We start from the raw sequence: 21,910 nt of genomic DNA, 5'->3' as shown, positions 1-21,910 counted from the left end.
CCCCCCTTCCTCCTCCCTCCCTCCTTCCCTCTGGTTCTTTCTCCCTCCTGCCTGCAGATCAGGATGTAAGCTCTCAGCTGCTGCTCCAGCCTAATGCCTCCTCGCCACTATGCTCCCTGCCATGATGGTCACAGAGCCACCCTCTGAGACCATAAGCAAGCCCCCAATTACATGCTCTCTTTTCCAAGGGTAGCCTTGGTCATAGAGTCTCTTCACAGCAATAGAACAGTGACTGAGACACTCCGTGGTGACTTACCCACCCACCTTCAGACCTATATAACCTTACACCATGAGTGCTTTCAGAATTGCTTTCAACTAAAACAGGTCGTAGACATCAAAGATTCAAAGACACCTTTATTTCTGTATGTGGCCACCTCCCATAGACGCGTCTACTTACATCCTATGCCCCAAATACAAATGAGTAAAGCAGCCGAGTTAGGCAAGTCGCTTCTAATAGGACCCCCCAGTCGTCCATGGTGTGTGTGTGTGTGTGTGTGTGTGTGTGTGTGTGTGTGTGTGTGTTCTGTCTGCTTGTCTCTCTGCCACGCTCCTCTCTATTGACAGAGTCTCAAGTAGCTTGGGCTGACCTTGAATCATTATGTACTCAGTATGGTCTTGAACTCCTGATGCTCATGCCTCTGCCTCCCAAGTAGTCAAGCTGCAGAACTACACCGCCGCACCTGGTCTGTGCAGCGCTGGGAACTGAACTTTGTGACGGTCAGGTGAGCATCCTGCCACCTGAGCAACATCCCTGGCCTGGTAGTCCTTGGATAAGCCCTTCCCCTGGGATATAAACTGACCCGGTGACCATGGATATGGAAAAACAACAGCTACCACAGGGGACATTTGGCTGCACATCTGTCATCTCCTCTGCCTTACTCTTAGAGACATCAGTAACCCGTCTGAGATGGGGGACCTTACATGGCAAGGAACTAAAAGGCCTTCAGCCAACCACCGAACACCCGAGACCCCTCATTTCAACAGCCTGTGAGGAAGTTCTTGCCAACAACCACATAAGCGTGCCGCCTGACAAACACTCCTGCCATTTGGGCCTTCAAATAAGATCTCAGCGGCCACCATCATGAATGCCAAAGTGGTGTGCGCCTGAGCTGGCTCAGCCATGCCCAGATGTCTGACACAAAGAAACTATGAAGTAATATACACTTGGTGTTACGATCACTTAATCTGTTACAGACAGACAGTCAGACAGACAGAGAGAGAGAGAGAGAGAAAGAGAGAGAGAAAATTGACATAATCAATACTTGCTTTAAAGTGTCTTATGGGAGTGAAAATGTTCATAGTTGACAACTATGGCAGTCTGTCACCTCACATGGCTTTAACTTGGGGAAAATCCTATCACGGGGGCAAGGCAAGAAAGAGTCATACCCCAACATCAGCATTCCCGTTGCCCGGGTCTGAACCTGACACTCACCTTCAGCGCGTCCCCCTCGTTGCCCTCCATCACTTCTAGAATGAGGGCAGCCAGGATGTTGAAGCCTTGGCAGTACCCGACGTTTTTGTTCCACCGGGCGTAAGCCAATAGCACCCGCTTTAGTACCACCCTGTCTTGCTCCGCCTCCTGGCCACAGTAGGAACTACAGCCCGTGCGATGCAGATCCTAAGAAGGGAGGGGAAAGGTTTTTAAATACCTCCCGCTCTGGTTGGACCACGTCCTGACCTCCAAGGAGCAAGGAACTTGGCTCTACACACTTCCCACCACTATGGTTGCCCCCGCCACAGACGCAAAGCAATGGATCAACCGACCTCCTGACCAGTGAGCCAAATACATATCTTGTGAGTTGACCGTCTCAGGTCGACACTGCTTGGTCAGGTGAATGAGAGCTGACTAGCAAACCTAACACTCCCTCAGGGAAAAATACCTGAATTTTTTTTTTCTTCATTTCACTTTTATCTCTATGAACATAGATATTCACTTTTTTTTGCTTTTAATTTATAAGCAACTTATACACATGAGCCAAAACGCTCTTTGAATTTTCTGTTTTCCTACCATTTTCAACTATGCAGTCTGAGAAAGAGTCGCAAGGGTAAGTTTAGTTAGGCAAATGTTCCTCAGAGTGCTTCCTGAGCAACACAAAAAGTTACTCAATTAAAAAAAAAAAAACTCCATTATAATTTCATGTAAATTGAGAGCCTTTTTAAAGATGTATATTAGTCATATATATATTTGTTTCAACATATGAGAGGTGCTAAGATTAATCCTTTGAACAAAATATGGTATAAGATTTAGCTGCTGGGGGCTGGTGAGATGGCTCAGTAGGTAAGAGCACTGCTCTTCCAAAGGTCTGGAGTTCAAATCCCAGCAACAAAATGGTGGCTCACAACCATCCTTAACGAGATCTGACTCCCTCTTCTGGAGTGTCTGAAGACAGCTACAGTGTACTTACATATAATAAATAAATAAATCTAAAAAAAGGGGGTGGGGTGGGGGGAGACCCTTAAAAAAAAAGATTTAGCTGCTAAAGCTCTAATACTAAAGACTAAAACAGCAAAATTATCATGTATTACACAGACAAATCATCCTTTGCAAATTAGTCTATACATTTCTACAATGTAGATAATAACACCTGCTGCTTTTTAATAAAGTGGAGCTAATATCTATAATTTAATTGCTAAGATGAAGCTATGGTTTTCTGGAGAGACAATCCCACTGATTACCATTTGTGTCAATGAGAAAGATCCTTTTAGTAGTAACATGATTTTAAAATGTGTGTCGCCTAAGCTGGTCACGGTGGGAACCTCCTCTGACCCCAGCACACTCAGGAGGAGAGGCAGGGAGATTTCTGTGAGTTCAAGGCCAGCCTGGTGTACATAGTGAGTTCCAAGCCAAACAAGGCTACACAGTGAGACTCCTTAGATATAGATATAGATATAGATATAGATATAGATATCACAAAATAGGGATGGAGGGATGGCTGAGTGGTCAGGAGCATTGGATGCTCTTCCAGAAGCCCTGGGTTCAATTCTCAGCATCCAGATGGCAGCTCATAACTGACTGTAGCTCAAGTTCCAAAGGATCCATTGCCCTCTTCTGGCTTCTGTGGGTACCAGAAATGATATAGACATACATGCTTACGAGACACCATACACATAAAATAACATAACCTGTTTAAAGTGCACGGCCTTAATTCGTAAGTTAAATAGAAAGGGAATATTTCAAGTATGGAATTTTGTCTCTATGAAACCTGTGCTGAAATTCCAAATAAAACATTGAAATGCAGACAAAGGGCTTCCAAATAAAGCATTCAAATGTGGACGATGCAAAGTATGCAACATGCCGTGCAGAGATTTTTTTTTTTTTAATGTTCATTTGAAACAAACCAACTTAGAGCAGAAAGTAGCTCATTTTAGTTTGTTCTTTCTCCTTTTCAAAAAAAAAAAAAAAAAAGGATTTAAATGTGCCAGCACATTAGCCATCTGTGGTGGCCAAAATGTAGATGAGACAGCCTTCCTTTTCAAATCCCAGCCTAGCGTCCCACTGTGGAACACTCATGAAGTCAAAGCCCACATGCCTGAGCCTTATGGACAAGGATTATTCCGGTACCCCATGAAACCAACATCCTTGGCTCTTAGCACCAGGCTCTTATCTACTGCCACAATACAGGTGTGTGACCAGAGCTGCCCCCATAGCGGACTAGAACACTAAGCACAGATCCATCAGCCAATCCACCTACTATAAATTAACAATGAGACTAGCAAAAACTCCGATAAGAGCCAAATGTTGCTAATATGAAATATATTCACCTTTGAATCTCTCAGTCTGATGACCTTCACGTAAAAGTACAATTGGTATCCCTGACCCGTAACAGAGAAAATAAAAAGGAATTCCTCCTATCCTGTGACCAAATTAGATAAATTGGATATGTATGGGGGCTCGTTCACATTCTCCTCTTACTGGTAGGCAACATTTAAATTTATGAAGACAGGGTGCGGTCAAGTCCTCTGTACAAAAGCTACCGATGGATGGAGTGAGGTCTTAAGGAGATGCTCAGACTCAGAGGCGGAGGTCATGTGATCCTCCGCATAGGGAATGCTTGGCTCTTAGCGTCCTTCCTCCTGCCTTAAAAGGGGAAGCCAAGCTCAGCAGTGTTACCTTGACGATCTGAATTCCCATGGAGTCGTCATCAGGGTTGCTTCTCTCGTTGAAAGTGAAGCGCATGGTTTTGTCCCAGTCGATGGCTATACTGTGCAGATAATGATCCGCCAAGGTCAACCAAACCTAAAGGGTCGCACAACAGAGAAGACTGGAGAAGCAGAATATGCCACTTTCATTAGTAAGCTCGAATCGCATCCAGGAAGAGCTAGCTGGGCACTGTTCGGAGGCCAGGGCTAGCTCGGGCATCCAAGTCTGGTTTGCTGGAGTAAAGTGAACCCTCTGGGGCTTTTTCTTTCTTTCGGTAAATATTTGTTGAGTTCCTACTAAATGCCAAGTAGCAAACTGATCATTAGAGAAGAAAATAACCAGGTTTTTTTTTCTCTTTTATTTCAGGTAATTCAATAGACTTATAATTCTGTGACCTTGTTTTGCTTAATCCTAAATCATTCTCTGCTTGGTCAACAGCTGCTTGGTCACACACGGACCATTTTTTTCCCATGAAGACCTCTGCCTTAAACCTCCCCCTACACACCCTCTCCATACATACAATCCTGACAGGTAAACACCCAGAGTCACTGAGTATTTTAACTCCCTTACCTGACCAAGAAAATCTAATTCTGAACAACGAATTTCATAATTCCGTGTTAATATTCACTTGAGAAACACTCGGTGTTCAAATTCCAACGTTATGTTTAGGTTTATAAATTAATAACTTTAGAGTTAGTTTTAAATTTCAGTACTTGAACATAATTTGGCAGGAACAGCATTAGTTAATATCCCTAAGCAGACTTCCAAGCATCAGAGTCCTGCACAAATGCCCACCAGATACCTCTGTGTTAGAGATGAATGGGGCACCCCAACAGTAACAGACTCACTCTCATATTCTCTCTCTCTCTCTCTCTCTCTCTCTCTCTCTCTCTCNCNCACACACACACACACACACACACACACACACACACTCACTCCAGTTATACATAGATTTACATACACACACACCTGTTCCTCCCTCCTACACCAACGACAACTCTACCTTTCCAGACACTTGAGCCAAAATCTTGACATCCCATTTATATTTTATATCTGACCCTTCATCTCAGCTCAGGCTTCAAGACGCAAAAGGCCAGTTACCACAACCCTGGCCTGTTTCTTGCCTGAATTATGATAGTCTACATGCTTCCTGGCTGTACCCTCACATCTCAGAGGCTCACCAGCAGCCAGAGTAACCCATCTGAGGAGCCTGCTCCGAACTTCCCAATACTTCCTCTCTCACACTGACACAGAAGAACCCTTCTGCTTCTACAGCCTGGGAAGGACCCAGCCACTCACACTGCAGCTAGACGCCCCGCCCCCTGCTTCCCGCTGCCTCTAAGCACCTCCCACCTTCCTCTGTAACTTGCCTGAGAACATGGCCCAGGTGCTCCTACCTCAGTATCTTCCCAGGCAGCTGCATAAGTGACCAACTTCCTTTAGGGCCCTACACAGTGTCCATATAAAACTCCACCTCCTGACCCCTATTCTCCCACACTCTTTACGTCTGTTATTCCCAGCACTTATCACTGGGTGGCACACTATATTTGATTCACCGTAAGTTCAAAGAGGACAAAATATTCCACCCGCTGTGGTTTCCACTGCTGCATCCCTCGCACCCAGAATGTAGAACTTTACCTGGCGCGAATGATAAATACCCGGGGCATGATTAAGGGCGCATACACTTTTAGACTTCCCAGACACATCAATGGACAGAGCGATGGTCCTTGAGTATTCCAGCCCTGTGAGAAAACACTCACCTTTCGCCTCCATTCCTTGGGGATCCCCGTTGACAGTCTGGCCACAGCCTTGAGAGCGTCATACCACTATGACCAGAGAGAAATATTAGGATGGGGAAAAAGATGGACTGGAAGCAACACTTTTCAGGCTTTCTCTGTCTTGGCATTTGCACTGTCTAGTTTTATGTCAACTTAACACAGGCTAGAGTCACTGGAGAGGAGGGAGCCTCAATTGAGGAAATGCGACCCCCCACACACACACACACATGCCCCATAAGATCTGACTAGAGTCAAGCCTGCAGGGTATTTTCTTAGTGATCAATGGGGAAGGACCCAGCCCATTGTGGGTGGGGCCAGCCCTGGGCTGATGGTTCTGGCTTCTCTAAGAAAGCAAGCCAGGAAGCAGCATCTTCCGTGGCCTCTGCATCAGCTCCTGCCTCCAGGTTCCTGCCCTGCTCGAGTTCCTGCCCTGACTTCCTTCAGCGATGAACAGCAATGCGGAAGTGTAATGAACCCTTTCTTCCCAACACTCTTTGGCTATGATGTTACCACAGCACTAGTAACCCCAACTAAGACAGCATCCATAGAACATGAAACAGTTAACACAGCACCCCGGGACACTGACAGCTCTTGTGTATCGAAATACATGTGAATATTAAGACTTAAAAGCCAAAAACAAAGTTACCTGCTGAAAACCATTTTGACCCAAAGAAGGCTCAAGTGTGAACTTCAATTTTGTATCAACTCCTAGAAGAAAATTAGGTCGTTGTTACTTATGGAAAGTATAACAAAGTTCATAAATAAATTCAACACTCAGTTCTATTGAATTATGGTAAAAAAAATGGTTTTTTTAAAACTAAATTTAGAAAAAATTCATTAACATTAAAGCACACAAAACATTAAAATAGAAAAGTGACCTAAGACAATAAAATGGAGTTACAAACATTGGATGGAGACCTCCACAGATGCCCAGCGTAATGCAAAAAACAAAACAAAACAAAACAAAACAAAAACAATGATCAATTGACACTCAGGCTAGAGACACAGACCTGCATCAACTTTGGGTCCTAAACTGAAGCTGCTTAGCCTGCCTGGACCTCAGTCCCCACATCTCTGAGGTAAGGACAACAAGCCCCACCTCAGAGGGCTGTTGCAGTGACTGGCTGCAGATATCGTCACCTGGGCAACTAACAATTACAAAACACAAAAGGGAGTTCTCTACTTACAGAGTTTGTTTTTCTGCAACACCTGCACCGACTAAGACACTTAAGGAGAAACATAAAGGGCTGGAGCTAAGGCGCGGTAGGAGATCAACCTTTGAGTATGCCTGAAGCTGCAGAGCCACTGGAACACCAAACGCAATGAAATACCTTCATGAGGCTGTGGATACAGCAAGGGGACAGAGCTAGGGCCTGCTGTGTACAAGGTGAGCCGGAGTCCCAGCAGAACAGACTACATCCGCCCATCTCTTCTTCCTGTTTGCTTTGACTTGGCAATGCTGGGGATCAAACCTTTAGCCCAGTGCATGCAAGGCAAGTGCACCATCCCTGAGCTACACCCACCCACACCTCTTCCTGCTTATTATAACCACTCCATTTGATGACTTCCAAGTATTTTAACTCTGCCTCAATACACCTCTCCATTGATGATAAAAGTACATTAAATTCTAGACTTCAACCTAAAGATAGGACTGTATTCTAATCCTAAGTGATCTACCACTTTAATTTTCTTTGATTTAGATCCCAAATCTATGCAACACAAGTGGGGAAGTACATAAAATAAATAAATTTTTATTACTCCTGTTGAGCCAGTGTTTACAATCTGCAATTGAATTATGTATTGTTGTTGAAGAGAGATTCCATAGCAATTCTTATTCCTGTTTAAATTCTATAAAAATATATAATTAAATGACATATCCTTTTTATACAGCATCAAAATCATTTGATAGCATGGCTTGGTTTTTGAAGACAGGGTCCCATTATTTTACCCTTAATGGCTTGAAAGTCTCTGTGGACATCTACCTGGTCTTCACTTCCTGTATCTTCTAAGAACTGGCATTACATGCATCCATCATACCCAGCTTTAAGGTGTGTGTGTGTGTGTGTGTGTGTGTGTGTGTGTGTGCACTCATGTGAATGTGTCCACATACATGTGTGTGCATATATGCAAGTAAGCATGCATATGTGGGTGTCTTCCTCAACTGCTCTACACTTTATATTTTTGGACATAGTCTCTCTGTGGAGCTCAATCATGATGCTAGGCTAATCAATGAACTCCAGAGGTGTGATCAATCCTACACACACACACACACCCTTGGAGTGCTGGGGCTACCAACATGCACTGTGCAGCTTTTACAAAGGTTCTCAGGATGCAAACTCAGGTCCTAAGCTTGCAGAGTTGCCTTTAAGCCGTCTCTCTCCCAAGTCCCCTTAGCCAATTTAGAAAAGGCTTATTCCTTACAAGTTCAAGGACCAAGAAATGTCAAACCTTCTCAATAATAATCAGAAAAATCAAACGATGACATCATTGCCTCGGTATTTAAAACCTCTCAACTTCCACCCTTTAGATATTGACATGGATGGGAACACTTGGAGATTAGTGTTCCTGATGTATGTATAGGAGCATACATGTGTTCCTGTATGTATAGGAAAAGTCTTCAGGACTTAAAAATAATAAAGTGGCCTTTTAAAAGACATACATATGGAGTCGAGAAGCGGGAAAGACATGTCTGCATTTCCCAAGCTCTTGACTATATGCAGAGAGGTGGTAGGAATGGTGCTATTGTTGTTCTTGCTCTTGTTGATGTAGAGCCTCGTACAAGTGTTCTGGATACATGTATTGACTGACACCTAAATAACCCGTGTCAAGAACCCAGGGCATCTGAGAATACCCCTAAGCTTTCGAAGCTTTAAAGTCAAAGCCGTGCTATGACTGGATAGATGACTGGATAGATGATTTTCTTCTCCAAGAAATGTTAATTACCCACTGATTCTCATCTCTGAAAAATAGTTTTAATGCATTCCTCTCAGTCTCTGTAGTGGGATCAAGTCAGCCTTCAGTGCCAACCAAGGAAATGGACTTTGTAGAGTGCTGTCCAGGCCTGGGGTGCTGAATGCAAGAGCTTATAATTATGATTCTTCTTTATCACAACAAAGACCAGGAAACTCGGCCCTATGGTGACTTTGTCACTGCCCCAAAACCACTGGACTCCCAGTACGCTTGACCAAATATGCTCCTTTGACTTTGGGGGGCCACCTGCTGGGCATAAACCAATTGCTTTCCAGTGCTGTAAAGCAACTGGGTCTAGTCAGTCAAAACCACAACTATTTTTCTCATAATCAAAAATGAGTCAGGTTTTAAGTGGAATTGATCATTCGCTGCCCTCACGCAGAGGCTTGAGTCGGGTCATGTTCACGCTCTTTTCTTCCAAGTGAAACGAGAAGAGAGGAGAGGAGGTTTGTGTTTCATCTGATAATCACAGCTGTTCCGGATTCAGAAATACAAAACACTATTTAACGTGGGAAGGAGATTTAAAAGGGGGGTGGAGGTGGGGGTAAAGGTAAAAGAAGAATAAATACTACAGTCTCGGCAATTAGACACTTCGGTGGGAAGAAAAACAAAGAAACCACGAGGTTCGGAGAGGCAGCCACGCATTCCACCCTTTTAGACTCAGTGCCTGGCTGCAGAATCTGCAGGCTGGGTGGGAGCAGGTCCCAGAAGGCAGAGGGGGAGGGTGCTGGAGAGACCACATACTGACGGGGGGCGGGGGGGGGGGCACTCAAGGTAAAGGTGAGCGCTCCGCGGGCAAAGAGAGCTGCGTTCTCTGCGGCCACCCTTTCGCCAGAACCCTCAGCACTCAAGCACCGGTGCCAAAGCCAGGCTCTTAAACCCCAGAGCAATGATGCCAGGTGACGGATCTGATGCAGAACCTGGAGAAGCAGGGTTGTGTAAATACAAGCTGATGGTAGGAAGGGCCTGTGCTCACCAGGCTAGGCTGGCTCCTGGACCTTACCTTACCGAACCGAGCTCGTGCCCCCTCCCACCCCCAACACAAACACACCACAGGCACCCGCTCGGGAAAACGCGCTCTCGATCGCCCGCCTTCGCAGTCGCTGACCTTCCCTCAGACCTGTAGGGTCAAGGCTGCACTTCAGCCAACCCACACACCTCTCCGGAGGTCTGGCTTCCAGCGAACCTGGAGCACAATAGGTGACGAGGCCTGGGCTGACGGGGGCAGCCTCCCTCACTCCCCCACCAAGCACTGAGGCTAAGCGCATAGGCCGCGGGGTGGCTTCTGCAGGGCGACGGGTTCTCCGTGCCCGGGTGGCCGCCGAACGCACCCAGGCCGGGGTCTGCTCCCATTCCTCCCAGGCCAGCGGTGCTCCGCAGACACCTGCACCCCAGCGCCCATCCGCAGCCCGCGCCTCACCCGGCTCCAAGGTGCAGAGCAACCGGGGCGCGGTCCTCGAGATGCAGCTGCGCTTCTTGAGCACATTGCTCAGGATGGTGCCCACGCCACCGCCGCCCTGGCGCTTGAGGCATCGCCCGCCGCGACGCAGGGAGCCGGTCAGTTTGTCTTGCCGCATCCGAGAGCGCCGTCCGCCGTCCGGGTGCTCACTGCTACTGCTGCGGCGGCGCCGGAATGACTCCGCACGCAGGGCTCGGCGAGTCCAAGCCGGCAAGGCTCCCTGGAGAGTCGCGAGCGCGCAGCCGGAGCTCCGGGAGTCCAGAGGATCAGAGAGAGCGGCTGAGCTCCGAGAGACCGGCTGGCATCTGCAGTGCGGAGCCCGAACGGCTGAGACTGGAGCAGGCTGGGGCGGGGAGGAGGGCGGGAGCGAGCGCGCGGGCACGCAGAGACGGAGGCGGCGCCTCGGCACCCAATCCCGGCATCAGCCTGAGCAGCAAGGCGGTCTGAGCCCCGGAGCCCCGGAGCCAGCTCCGTGGACAGAAACCAGAAACAAGGCAGGAGTATCCTCACGTCTAAGCCTGAGAGGGATGGAGGGGCCGCAGGTGCAGGCAGCCAAGTGCCCACTTGGTCTGATCAGCCTTGGGAGGCAAGGCCTGTCCACTCCAGCACGAAGCAGACCTCGGGGCAGAGAAGCTGGCAGATGGTGACCTCAGCCTTCAGCCCAAATTGTGCTCACGTCTTCCCATGCCGCTTAGAGAGGCAAAGAACCGTGTTTAATAACAATGACGACAACAGAATCATAAGAAAATGTTCCTGTTGAAGAAGCAGTTTCCAAAAGAAGTGTTTCTGGGGACGTGGTGAGGCCAGGTTCTTAAGAAAAAGTATCTGCCAGGCGTGAAAAAACTCAGAAGACTCTTGAAAGAATGTAGTTCTGAGTCAAGGCTTAAGGCGGCGGGCTGGAGAGAGTGAATAGCTACAACCTTGAAATTGAAGGTTGATGGCTACGTTGTGGCAAGTCCCATCCCGCCAGAGCCTGTCCATCCATGTAGATGCTCTACATCCCATGGCGCTGCTGCTGGAGCTACCTCAAGCTAGCAAGCCTGGGGAGACAGGCAGCCCAGGACGTGACTGGGCTGCCAACCTAAGGCTACCTGTGCAGCCTTCGCCCAGGTCTATACCTTTTATATTTCAGTCATGGGTCTCATTTAAGTTGCTCTGACTGGCCTTGAACTTGTGATCCGGTTGACATGGCCTCCGGAGTAACTGGTATTATAGCACTATATCTCACCCCTACCCGAAGGCCTAGCTTGATTTATACTTTTTTCTTCTGCTTATATTTTATGTAAAGTTAATATGGTAGTCAAGTATGAAGGTGTAAGAGGATCCCCCCCCCAAGCTGTCTTTAATCTTCAAAGTGCTCCCTTTCTCATTGCATTCATTGAATCTCAGCTCTCAAATCTTCCAACGCTCCAAGGAACAGCAAAGTCTGGCTTCATAACCACTAGCAAGCCCTCTGGACAGACTTCTCCAGGGCCTCCTTTGGCACGCCTGTTCCACAATCCCTTTCCACTGCCTTGGGACCACAGAATGCCCTTCCAGACTCTTCAGCAAAGCGCCCTGGGAGTACTGGTCAGCTGGCTAACCTTATAAACATGTGGCCCTGATCTAAAAACTTACAAATGAAAGGATGTTTCCTTGCCTTTGCCGATGAGACAAGTTGGAAATCGCTTCATCTGTTCTTCCTATGGGAATTTCAAGTTTCCTGCAGCTCCTGCAAGACCCTGCTCTGGTTCCACCTGCGCTTTGCAGGTGCTGTGTGTTTTTCCTGCCCACGTGGTACCAAGTCAACACTTACTTAGTTAAGATACAATGTTTGTCCTAGGACCTGAACTGCACAGATAAAGTACATTTTCCACCTGAATCTTTTCATCAGAAACAAGATAATGGCTCACAATTCTTTCCACAATGGTTTCTCCACTGCAAGTTCCAGGCCATCCGGGCTATACAGTGAAACCCTATCTAAAAATAAAATATGGAGAGAAAATTGTTTCTTAGCAACCCTTGGAGCTATAACTTGAGAGTTACCAAAATAGAATATAAAACTGATGCTAAGGTACTTAATTGTGACTGTCCCTTGAGAAGCCCGGTCCACACTTGAGTGTGTCGTATTCTTTCCCTGAGCACCCCCCTCCATCTCTCCCTCCTTTCCTCCCTCCCCAAGTGTGCTCGTTAAGCTTATCATTCACAAACTTACAGTCTCCTTTGACCAACCCACTCTTGGTGTGTCATACATTCCTCCTGAACATCTATCCTCACCTTAATCTTTCTGTTTAAAATCTATATTAAAACCTCTTTTAATAAACTGAAACTGCTTCGTCATCTCTCCACGCCTTCGGTGCTCCTGAACTTGTGCTTACCACTGTTGCTGTTAGAAAAGGAAAAGTCTTTCTTAAAGTACAATGGCATGTTGCCTTCAGAAAGCAAGGGGGCGGGAGCATAGAAAGGTTTCTATTTGGTAATCTTAGCGAGGAGGCAAGGGAAAATGTAAAACCATGGGGAAGGGGGCCAGGGAGAGTCTCTGTTTTAAAAAATAAGGTGGATGGGGTCTGAGGAAGAGCAGCCCAGAAACTGTCATCTGACCTCCATCTACACCTGCATACACACAAACACATGCACATACACAGGTACACACATACACATGCATAGACATACACATATACGCATGTACATACACATGTACACAGACACATACACACTTATACACATATACACATTCACACATGTACATATACATGTATGTACACCCATATACATGCACAGACTACACATACACACATGTACATACATATATGTGCACACATACACATACACACATAAACACACATACATATACAGACACACATATACACATTCACACATGTACATTCACACATGTACATACACACATGTGTGTACATACATGTGCATATACATGTACATACATAACATACAGGCTACACACACATGTATATGCATACATGTATATGCACATGTACATATATGTGTGTGTACATGTACATACATATGTGTACACAGTGCACATACGCACATATACCTACACATGTACACATATATACACATGTACACGCATACATACACATGCATTTAATCCCTGTACTCAGGAAGCAGAGGTACATGGATCTCTGAATTCAAGGCCAGCCTGGTCTAGGAGAGCCAGGGCTACACAGAGAACCCCTCTTGAACAAAGCCAGAGTGTCCTCCAGATTTGCATCAGATCTCCTGGCCTTCTTCAAGGAGCTCAGGTACAGAACTCTATCCCTCACTGGTCTGGTGCTTTCACACTGTATGTATTCAGTTTCCTTTACCTTTCCTTAGCCATCCCAGCCTCTCGCAGGGATGTTAAGAACCACAGGAAGGTCTGATGTTTAGCACGTTCTAGAGAGTTCTGAGACTGAAGATGATGAACTGCAAGGGCAGAAAACTCCAGGACAAGTGTTCAATGCACACAGTCTTACCTTCCAGAACTCTCTCCTCTGCCAAGCCTAGGGCTCTGTGTCTTCTTTAACAAAGGATGCTATTCACACTGTATTTCACTAAGCCAGCAAGAGAGGCAGCTTCATGAGCCAAGAGGAGGAGCCTGTGGTGTGGGAAGGACAGCCCGAGGCTGTGTGACACACACCATTCAGAGCACCCCACACCCTTTGCCTCAGACATCACTCTCATCAGGCAACCTCTGATTATCATTTGGCTCCAGAAAGGGCTGCTGCCCAGAAGGGAATGTACTGAGCACAGCAAACGCAGCCACAAGCCCTGAGTTCAGTGGATGCTCAGCAGGCTGAGGAGACCAAGGTTCTAAGCTATTACAGCTGAACTCCAACCCTGGATGGAGTGAGGGGCTGGCCAGGGCTAATGGAAAGACTTTTCTCCGAAGTTCTTCACAATGCTTTCCTCCCTCCTAGTGGAGGAGGCTACTTTCCCAAACAAACATTCCATTTTGTTTTTTTCAGATTACAAGAGAAAACAGGCGAGAAAAAAAAAAAAACTTCCATTCTAAAATGTTTCTACTATTATAACAATAAATAGCGGCGGAATTAAACAATGTTATTTTGTTTACATTGGCAAGGAAAGCCAGGACTGCCAACTTGGGTATCAAACAGATAATTAAGTTAGTGCTAAAATACAATACTCTAAAAGTAGCCACAGCACAAGCCTGGCATTATATTTATTATGTGACTCATGGTTTATTTCATGTCTGGGATATTGTTTTCCAAAAGCAAAAGATGTCATCTGAAGTCAACTCAGAGATAACAAGGCAGTGTGGCCTTTGCCTGAGGCTACCAACAGCAGGGCCAGCCCATCATTAGTCCCTACTCAACAAATAACCCTCCCTACCAAATAATGTCAGTGAATTCCCGTTTGAGTAAATCACACCTTGGAACTATCTGGAATAGTTATGATTTAAGCTGAATGTGTGGAAACGCTCAATGTAAAATGTATAAGGGGTGAGTCTGGAGGTGAGGCAGGAGATCACAAGTTTGAGGCCAGCATGGACTACATCACAGGCGCTGGGCTAGCTTGGGCTACAAAGTGAAACCCTGTCTCAAAATACTTTATAGACGTAAGATAGTGTCCCTCGTATTGTTAAGGAAAGAACATTTTGAGGAACGTCCTACAAGCTGACTAGCGAATTAAGGACCATTTGCTCACAGGGCATTCAGTGAATCATTCAGCCAATTTTCTGGGGATGAGCCTTTTTGAAAAGAAGCTTTGCCTTGAACGGGAGACAAGCAAGAAGTCTAAAAGAAAAGCAAGCCCAGCACCAGAAATAAAAGTCGCGTCCCAAGGGGCTTTCCAAGAGAAATCGGGTCTGAGACGCTTTCTGATTTCCTGTTGCTATTTTCGCTTAACAGAAAAATCTCGAAATAAAAAAGGCCTACGTGCTTATCCTCAGGGAGAGCGCAGGGCTGGTGCTGGCAATTACCAAGGAGAAGAGGCCCAGGAAGCCTGCTGCTTAGAAAAAGGAAAACCGCAGGGAGCCAGGCTGCAGTGGGAGCCTGGGGCTGGAGCTTATCCCCTTGGGTTGCTGAGGCGGCACAGCTGCAGAGCTCCGGCAAGCCTCCAAGGGTCGGGGAGGTCTCACAGGTCACCATACCCATCATACCTCATGTTGGGCAGCAGATGAGAATGTGCATCTTGCCCTCACAGTTACTAAAAGCGAAGGGCAATGGCCAGCATTAAAAAAAAAAAACAAAAAAAAAAAAAACAACAACAACAACAACAAAAAAAAAAAACCGCTTCTTCTTTCCCCTTCTCCCTGCTGAATGGTAAAAAGCAACATTTCCACGTGTCTCCTGGTGTCTGCTATAGGCTGGCTTCTCCTGAGAGGCAGGCTTGCCGCGGCACTCCTGAGAAGCAGTCAGCCTTTAGGAGATAGGGCCTCGGAGTGAGCCTTCCTGAGGTCGCTGGGCACATGCCCCTGAAAGGGAAGGAGGATGCTGCTCCTGTCTCTTCCTTGCCCTGTGGCTTGTGGTGAGGGAAGCCATTCTGCTCCACCTGTACTCCTGACTCACCTCAGGCTCAAAGCACAGAGCCAACAAGATCATGGACTGTGAGCCAGGATAAACCTTTTCTCTTTATGTGTTAATTATCTCACTTGTTTTGTTACAGCGATGGAAAGCTGACTAACAGAGTACCGGCAGCCACTTCTCTAGAAAACGAACATTCTCCTCAACCTACTTAAAGCAGTTCCTACAACTCATTACCTAGGACGTAGCCACATCCGAGGAGCTCACAGTGATGAGCATTGTTTTCCTCCATCAGAGAGACATGGGGGGCACAATAGCAGGAAGGAACTGAGGGGGAAGGAAAAAAAAACCCCACAATTTCCTGACACTGTCACATGATGCACAAGGAACATTTCACTTTCCTTTTATGTGATAGTTCTCAACTTAGTCATAAAAACACTTTCTCTATTTAAACACAGTTGTCCTTTAAGACAATGGGTGTGGCTTTTATATTCTGTTAAATGCAGAGAAAAATTATCATCACACACAGAACAAAGGAGCTCTGAGATTCCAAAAACAAGTCACTCCTCCCCATTCTTCCACCCCTCTGTGGTGCTATTTATGCTTCTCAGAAACATTCTCTTCAATAAGATTAAAAAAAAACAAACAAACAAAAAAAAAAACTCCCAAGCATAAATTCTCCTTCAACTCACTCAAACATTCTGGAAGATGTATTTTAAGAAAAAGAAATCACTTAACTTTATAGATCAGAAGTTCAAAATTAAAAATATGTCTAATATTATCATGTAATTCCTAGTGCAGAGATCATTTTTTTATTATTATTATACTGGACGTGTACTTGAAGCCTCTACAGCCATTATTCTTCTGACCTATTATTTTTGGTGAAGCACTTTCTCTCCTCAAAATGGTTTATATGGATTCACTATGAGAGGCGCCTTTATCCAAAACCTTCAGGACAAAATGTGTTTGGGGTTTGTTAATATTTTAAAATATTTACACACAAGTTCACAGGTAGGTAAGTAGATAGAAGATAGATAGATAGATAGATAGATAGATAGATAGATAGATAGATAGATAGACAGATGGATAGATAGATGGACAGATGGATAGATGAATGGATGGATGGGATGGATGGATGGATGGATGGATGGATGGATAGATAGTGTGTATATATGTATGTAGTTAGCTTGGATCTAGACTTCAGTCTAAACACAAAACGCATTATATTTCCTTCACATCTTACACACATGATGCTGAGGTAATCTGGTAAAATATGTTTAGCCTGCCTGTGTGAAGTATGGCCATCACATGAGGTCATGTGGGATTTTTCATGTGTAGTGGTGACAACCACTGCCTCAACAGCTTCGTGTTTTGGACTACTTCAGATTTGGACTTCTCTCTTTTTTTTTCTTTCCTTTTTTAAAAAGATGTATTTATTATTATATGTAAGTACACTGTAGCTGTCCTCAGACACCCCAGAAGAGGGCACAGATCTCATTACGGATGGTTGTGAGCCACCATGTGGTTGCTGGGACTTGTACTCAGGACCTTCAGGAGAGCAGTCAGTGCTCTTAACCGCTGAGCCACCTCACCAGCCCCAGATTTGGAATTTCCCAATGACAATGTTGAACTGTACTTGAGCTAGGCTTACACTGACCATAAAAAGACTCCTTTTTTTTTTTTTTTTTTTTTTTTTTTGAGGGTCCTCAGTTTACCACTGCCTCAGTGAACTCACCACCAGCCTATTTCCTTTTTGACACAAGGTAAGTTACTTTTAGAAATCATTTCTGAAGTTTCTTGGGAAACTTGAAGGTTGACCAGAAGAAGGGGGTGTCAGATTACTTGGAACTGGAGCTACAGGCCTTTGTGAGCGACTTGATAAGGGGTTGGGATCCCAACCCTGACCCTCTGAAAGAGCAGGGAGCATTCTTAACTGCTGTGCCATCTCTCCAGGTGACTAGGAGATTCATTGCTTTGGCAAAACCACTGCTTAATGTGTCTGTAACTGTCTAGCTTGGACACTTTACAGAAAACTCTTCTATGATTCTCTTGACCTGTTTTTAAAAGGGCAGGGCAGGAGATGGGGGAAGGTTCCCAGTACCAATTAATGCAGATTAGTTTAGTTTAAAACATATACAACCGGGAACAGGGACAGCAGAGGGTAAGATGTAGCTGCTAGAGTTTCCCGGTATCATGGAGGATCTGCAAAGATTCATAGATTGTCAGCAATGACCACCACCCCTAGAAAACATTTGGAAAAATAAAATTGTTAGTGAAACTATGTTGAGATTTTTTACTACTGGCTCTGATGTAGAAAATCTTAGGGAATAGTTAGAGGTTCAGAAAGGCGCGCTCTTATTTGCTAAGCTAGAATCTTTAATGGTCAGGTACCAAGAACAAAGGCAGCACTGGCTGACGTGACTCTCACTGTTGCTGGACAAGGGATGGTAGATTTCTTATACCCATTTTTGCCCTCAGCTTCCTTATATGATTTATTAAGAATTGCTGATGAGTAGATATGCATTCTGAGGATTCAAAATCGACATGATTGATTTTTATATAAAAGTTTAGATTTGTGATTCCTTTAAACTTTTTCCTAGATTATTTTAAAGATAAATAATAAAAAAAACTGGGTGGGAGAGATGGCTCAGCGGTTAAGAGCACCGATTGCTCTTCCGAAGGTCCTAAGTTCAAATCCCAGCAACCACGTGGTGGCTCACAACCATCTGTAATGAGGTCTGACACCCCTCTTCTAGAGTGTCTGAAGACAGCTACAGTGTACTTACATATGATAAATAAATAAATCTTTAAAAAAAATAAAATACTTATTCCTTTCTTTGTAAAACACACACACACACACACACACACACACACACACACCCTCCCATAGACTGGAGCAGGGCAATGCTTTAGAAAGGAACACTATTGTGGCTGGAGCTCAGCTGGTAGAGCGCTTACCTAACCTAAGGCCCTGGGTTCAATCCTCAGGGCCACAAAAGGCAGGTGTGGTGGCTCACGTCTGTAATCTCAGAACTCAGGAGGTAGAGGCAGGAGAATCAGAAGTTCAAGGTCATCCTTGGCTACAGGGCAAGTTCAAGGCTAGCCTGTACATAGATATTGTCTCAATTTTTTTTTTTCTTGATAATAAGAAAGAAGTATCAGAAAACAGAGAAAGGTTACAATGGACAAAAACACTGGCTTGACTGGGCTGGACCTATTCTCTCAACAGAGTTCATTCTGCAGAGACAATGAAGATGTTTGGGCTGAGGACGGGTGTATGGGGGCACACAGGTGTCAGCTAAGACACCCCCGCCCCCAGGAGGCCAGGCAGTGTGGTCAGAGCAGGCCAAGGTTTAGATTCTAACACCAACATGTGTCTTTGGGCAGGTGTGGTGGTTTGAATAGGCTTGACCCAGGGAGTGGCACTATTAGGAGGTGTGGCCTTGTGGGAGGAAGTGTGTCACTGTGGGGGTGTGCTTTGAGACCCAAATCCTAGCTGCCTGGAAGACAGTCTCCTGTGTGCCTTCAGAACAAGATACAGAACTCTCAGCTCCTCCTGCACCATGCCTGCCTTGATGATAATGGACTGAACCTCAGAACCTGTAAGCCAGTCCCAATTAGATGTTGTCTTTTTAAGAGTTGCCTTGGTCATGGTGTCTCTTTGCAGCAGTGGAAACCCTAAGACAGCAGGTGACCTAGTTTCTAGGCTTCAGTCTCATCACCTTTAGAATGGATGATATTTATGTTACGAGACCTGATGACATGACAGTTAAGAATGTAAACCCAGTGCTGGCGTAAAGCAGGTGCACAAGACACTTATACCCAGGTACCTTTCTGTGGTGGTTTATATAAGCTTGGCCCAGGGAGTGGCCCTGCTGGAGTAGGTGTGTCACTGTGGGTGTGGACTTTACTACCCTCACCCCAGCTGCCTGGAAGTCAACTTCAGATGAAGATGTAGAACTCTCAACTCCTCCAGTGCCATGTCTGCCTGGACGCTGCCATGTTTTCACCTTGATGATAATGGACTGAACATCTGAACCTGTAAGACAGCCCCAATTAAATGTTGTCTTTATAAGAGTTGCCTTGGTCACGGTGTCTCTTCACAGCAGTAAAACCCTAACTAAGACACCTTCCTTCTATCTGTGTGGTCATCACTGAAAGGAAACCCTGGCACCGTGAGTTCTCTACCTTGACGTCTTCCCAGTATAAGGCCTAGGTCCACCTCCAGAGCCCTCTCAACTGTCCAGGACCCCTCCTGGTGTCCACACCAGCCTCATTTTTTGTTTTTGACCCCAGAACCCTCACTCTCTTGGTAGGAACACGGAGATGATCTCTGTACCCCTCCCAGAGGGGATAGGCTTGAACAGTACGGTGAGAGCTATAGAGAAACAGACACCAGCAAAAACGTAAGAATATTCTTGCTATGATAAAACATATTCTCCGGGATCAGAGATTTCCTCTCCCACAAGGCTCTGGGGCAGAGGCTACAGGGTGGACATGATGTTCACACCACATGAGGCCAGAGCAGCGTCTGTCCCTCTAGCTCCCTGTGGTTAACTCGGTGACAGGTAAACATTCTACTACTCCATTCCAATCCCTCAGTGCTGCACAAACACAAACGTCTAGAGAACATACCTGTAATTGTTATGTCTTCAGACAAACAAATTTAAACAGAAAATCCTTTGGGTATAAGCCCCTCCTCATTATAAAAGGTTTATAAATATATTATGTAGCCTCAACTTAAATATCCTGAACAAATAAAATTATTATTCATTTCTTAAGGATTTTATGTTATTGGACCTTGAGAGATGACTCAGTGGTTAGGAGTATATACCACTCTTCCAGAGGATACAGGTTCAAATCCCAGTACTCACATGGTGGCTCACAACGGTCTGTAACTCCAGTTCCAGAGGATTTGACATCTTCTTCTGATCTTTGTAGGCACCAAACACACACATGGTGCACAGACAAACATGTAGACAAAACTCTCATATACACAAAATACCTTTAGGTCACTATTCTTATGCATATGAGTCCAAGACAGATACTATAAGTTCAGGAAGTTAAATGGTACCCAAGTCATCTTTCTCACATGTGCTGCTGGGTTTAACTCTTTAGATACATGTGTACTGGTGTACTCCTGCCCTCCCTGTATCCCTCCCCTGTGCATGAGTGTACACACACACACATGGCTCAGCAATCATCTTTGATGAAGGGATAAAAAGACTGTCAGAGTCATGGGTAGTGCACATAGAAGCAGAATATCATTTTCTGTTGGGCTGTTGTACCCAGAACTCTTAATCCCAGCATGGATGGGAGGGGGCTCATGAAGCCCCACCCCTATCTGAGTTACTACTGACAGCTGGTGGCTGCTAGGCAAGGGGAGTCAGTTCTCTTCAGGAATGTGACCTTTGACAGTTTATGTGCCAGTAGATGGCCCTATGCCATGCACACAAGAGACTGCAGTATGTGGATTCCATATGTGAGAGACAGAGACTGAGAGAGGCAGAGACAGAGAAACTGAGAGAAACAAAGAATGAATATAAATTTGGAAGAGAAGACTGAAGAAATCACCACCCAGAGACTGCCTCACCTAGGGATCTATCCCATCTGCAGACACCAAACCCCACACTACTACATATGCCAAGAGGTGCTTGCTGACAGGAGCCTGGTATGGCTGTTCCCTGAGAGGTTCTGCCAGTGCCTGACCAATACAGATGCAGATACTCATAGCCAACCATTGGACTGAGCATGGGGACCCCAATGGAAGAGCCAGGGGAAGGACTGAAGGAACTGAAGGGGATTGCAACCCCATAGGAAGAACAATATCAGCTAACTGGACCCTGCAACCCCATAGGAAGAACAATATCAGCTAACTGGACCCTGCCCCCCCCCAGAGCTCCCAGGGACTAAACCACCAATCAGAGAGTACACATGGAGGAATCCATGGTTCCAGATACATATGTAGCAGAGGGTGGCCTTGTGTGACAACAATGGGAGGAGAGGCTCTTGGTCCTGTGGAGCTCCACGCCCCAGCATAGGGGGATGCTAAAGCGGTGAGGCCAGAGTGGGTGAGAGGGTGGAGGAGCACCCTCAT

General features: G+C 45.7%; 1 protein-coding gene across 2 annotated transcripts in view; it reads right to left on the bottom strand.

The window, feature by feature from the left end:
• Positions 1-21,910, bottom strand: part of Tbc1d30 (TBC1 domain family member 30) — an 86,540-nt gene that overhangs the window by 39,473 nt on the left and 25,157 nt on the right. Inside the window, exons 1-5 of one of the 2 annotated variants that reach the window (XM_021204836.1) lie at positions 10,310-11,048; positions 6,566-6,627; positions 5,902-5,967; positions 4,112-4,237; positions 1,433-1,618 (exon numbers count right to left, since the gene is read on the bottom strand). In XM_021204836.1, the coding sequence (XP_021060495.1) occupies positions 1,433-1,618; positions 4,112-4,237; positions 5,902-5,967; positions 6,566-6,627; positions 10,310-10,466 (597 nt within the window). In that variant the 5' untranslated portion in view covers positions 10,467-11,048. Of the gene's footprint in view, positions 1-1,432; positions 1,619-4,111; positions 4,238-5,901; positions 5,968-6,565; positions 6,628-10,309; positions 11,049-21,910 lie in introns of those variants that run through there. The other variant, XM_029542571.1, reaches the window with a different exon arrangement.

The sequence above is a fragment of the Mus pahari genome, chromosome 9 (assembly GCF_900095145.1).
Source record: "Mus pahari chromosome 9, PAHARI_EIJ_v1.1, whole genome shotgun sequence".
Lineage (NCBI taxonomy): Eukaryota > Metazoa > Chordata > Mammalia > Rodentia > Muridae > Mus > Mus pahari.
Note: the sequence above shows the minus strand (reverse complement) of the source record. Positions and strands in the feature narration are given on the sequence as shown.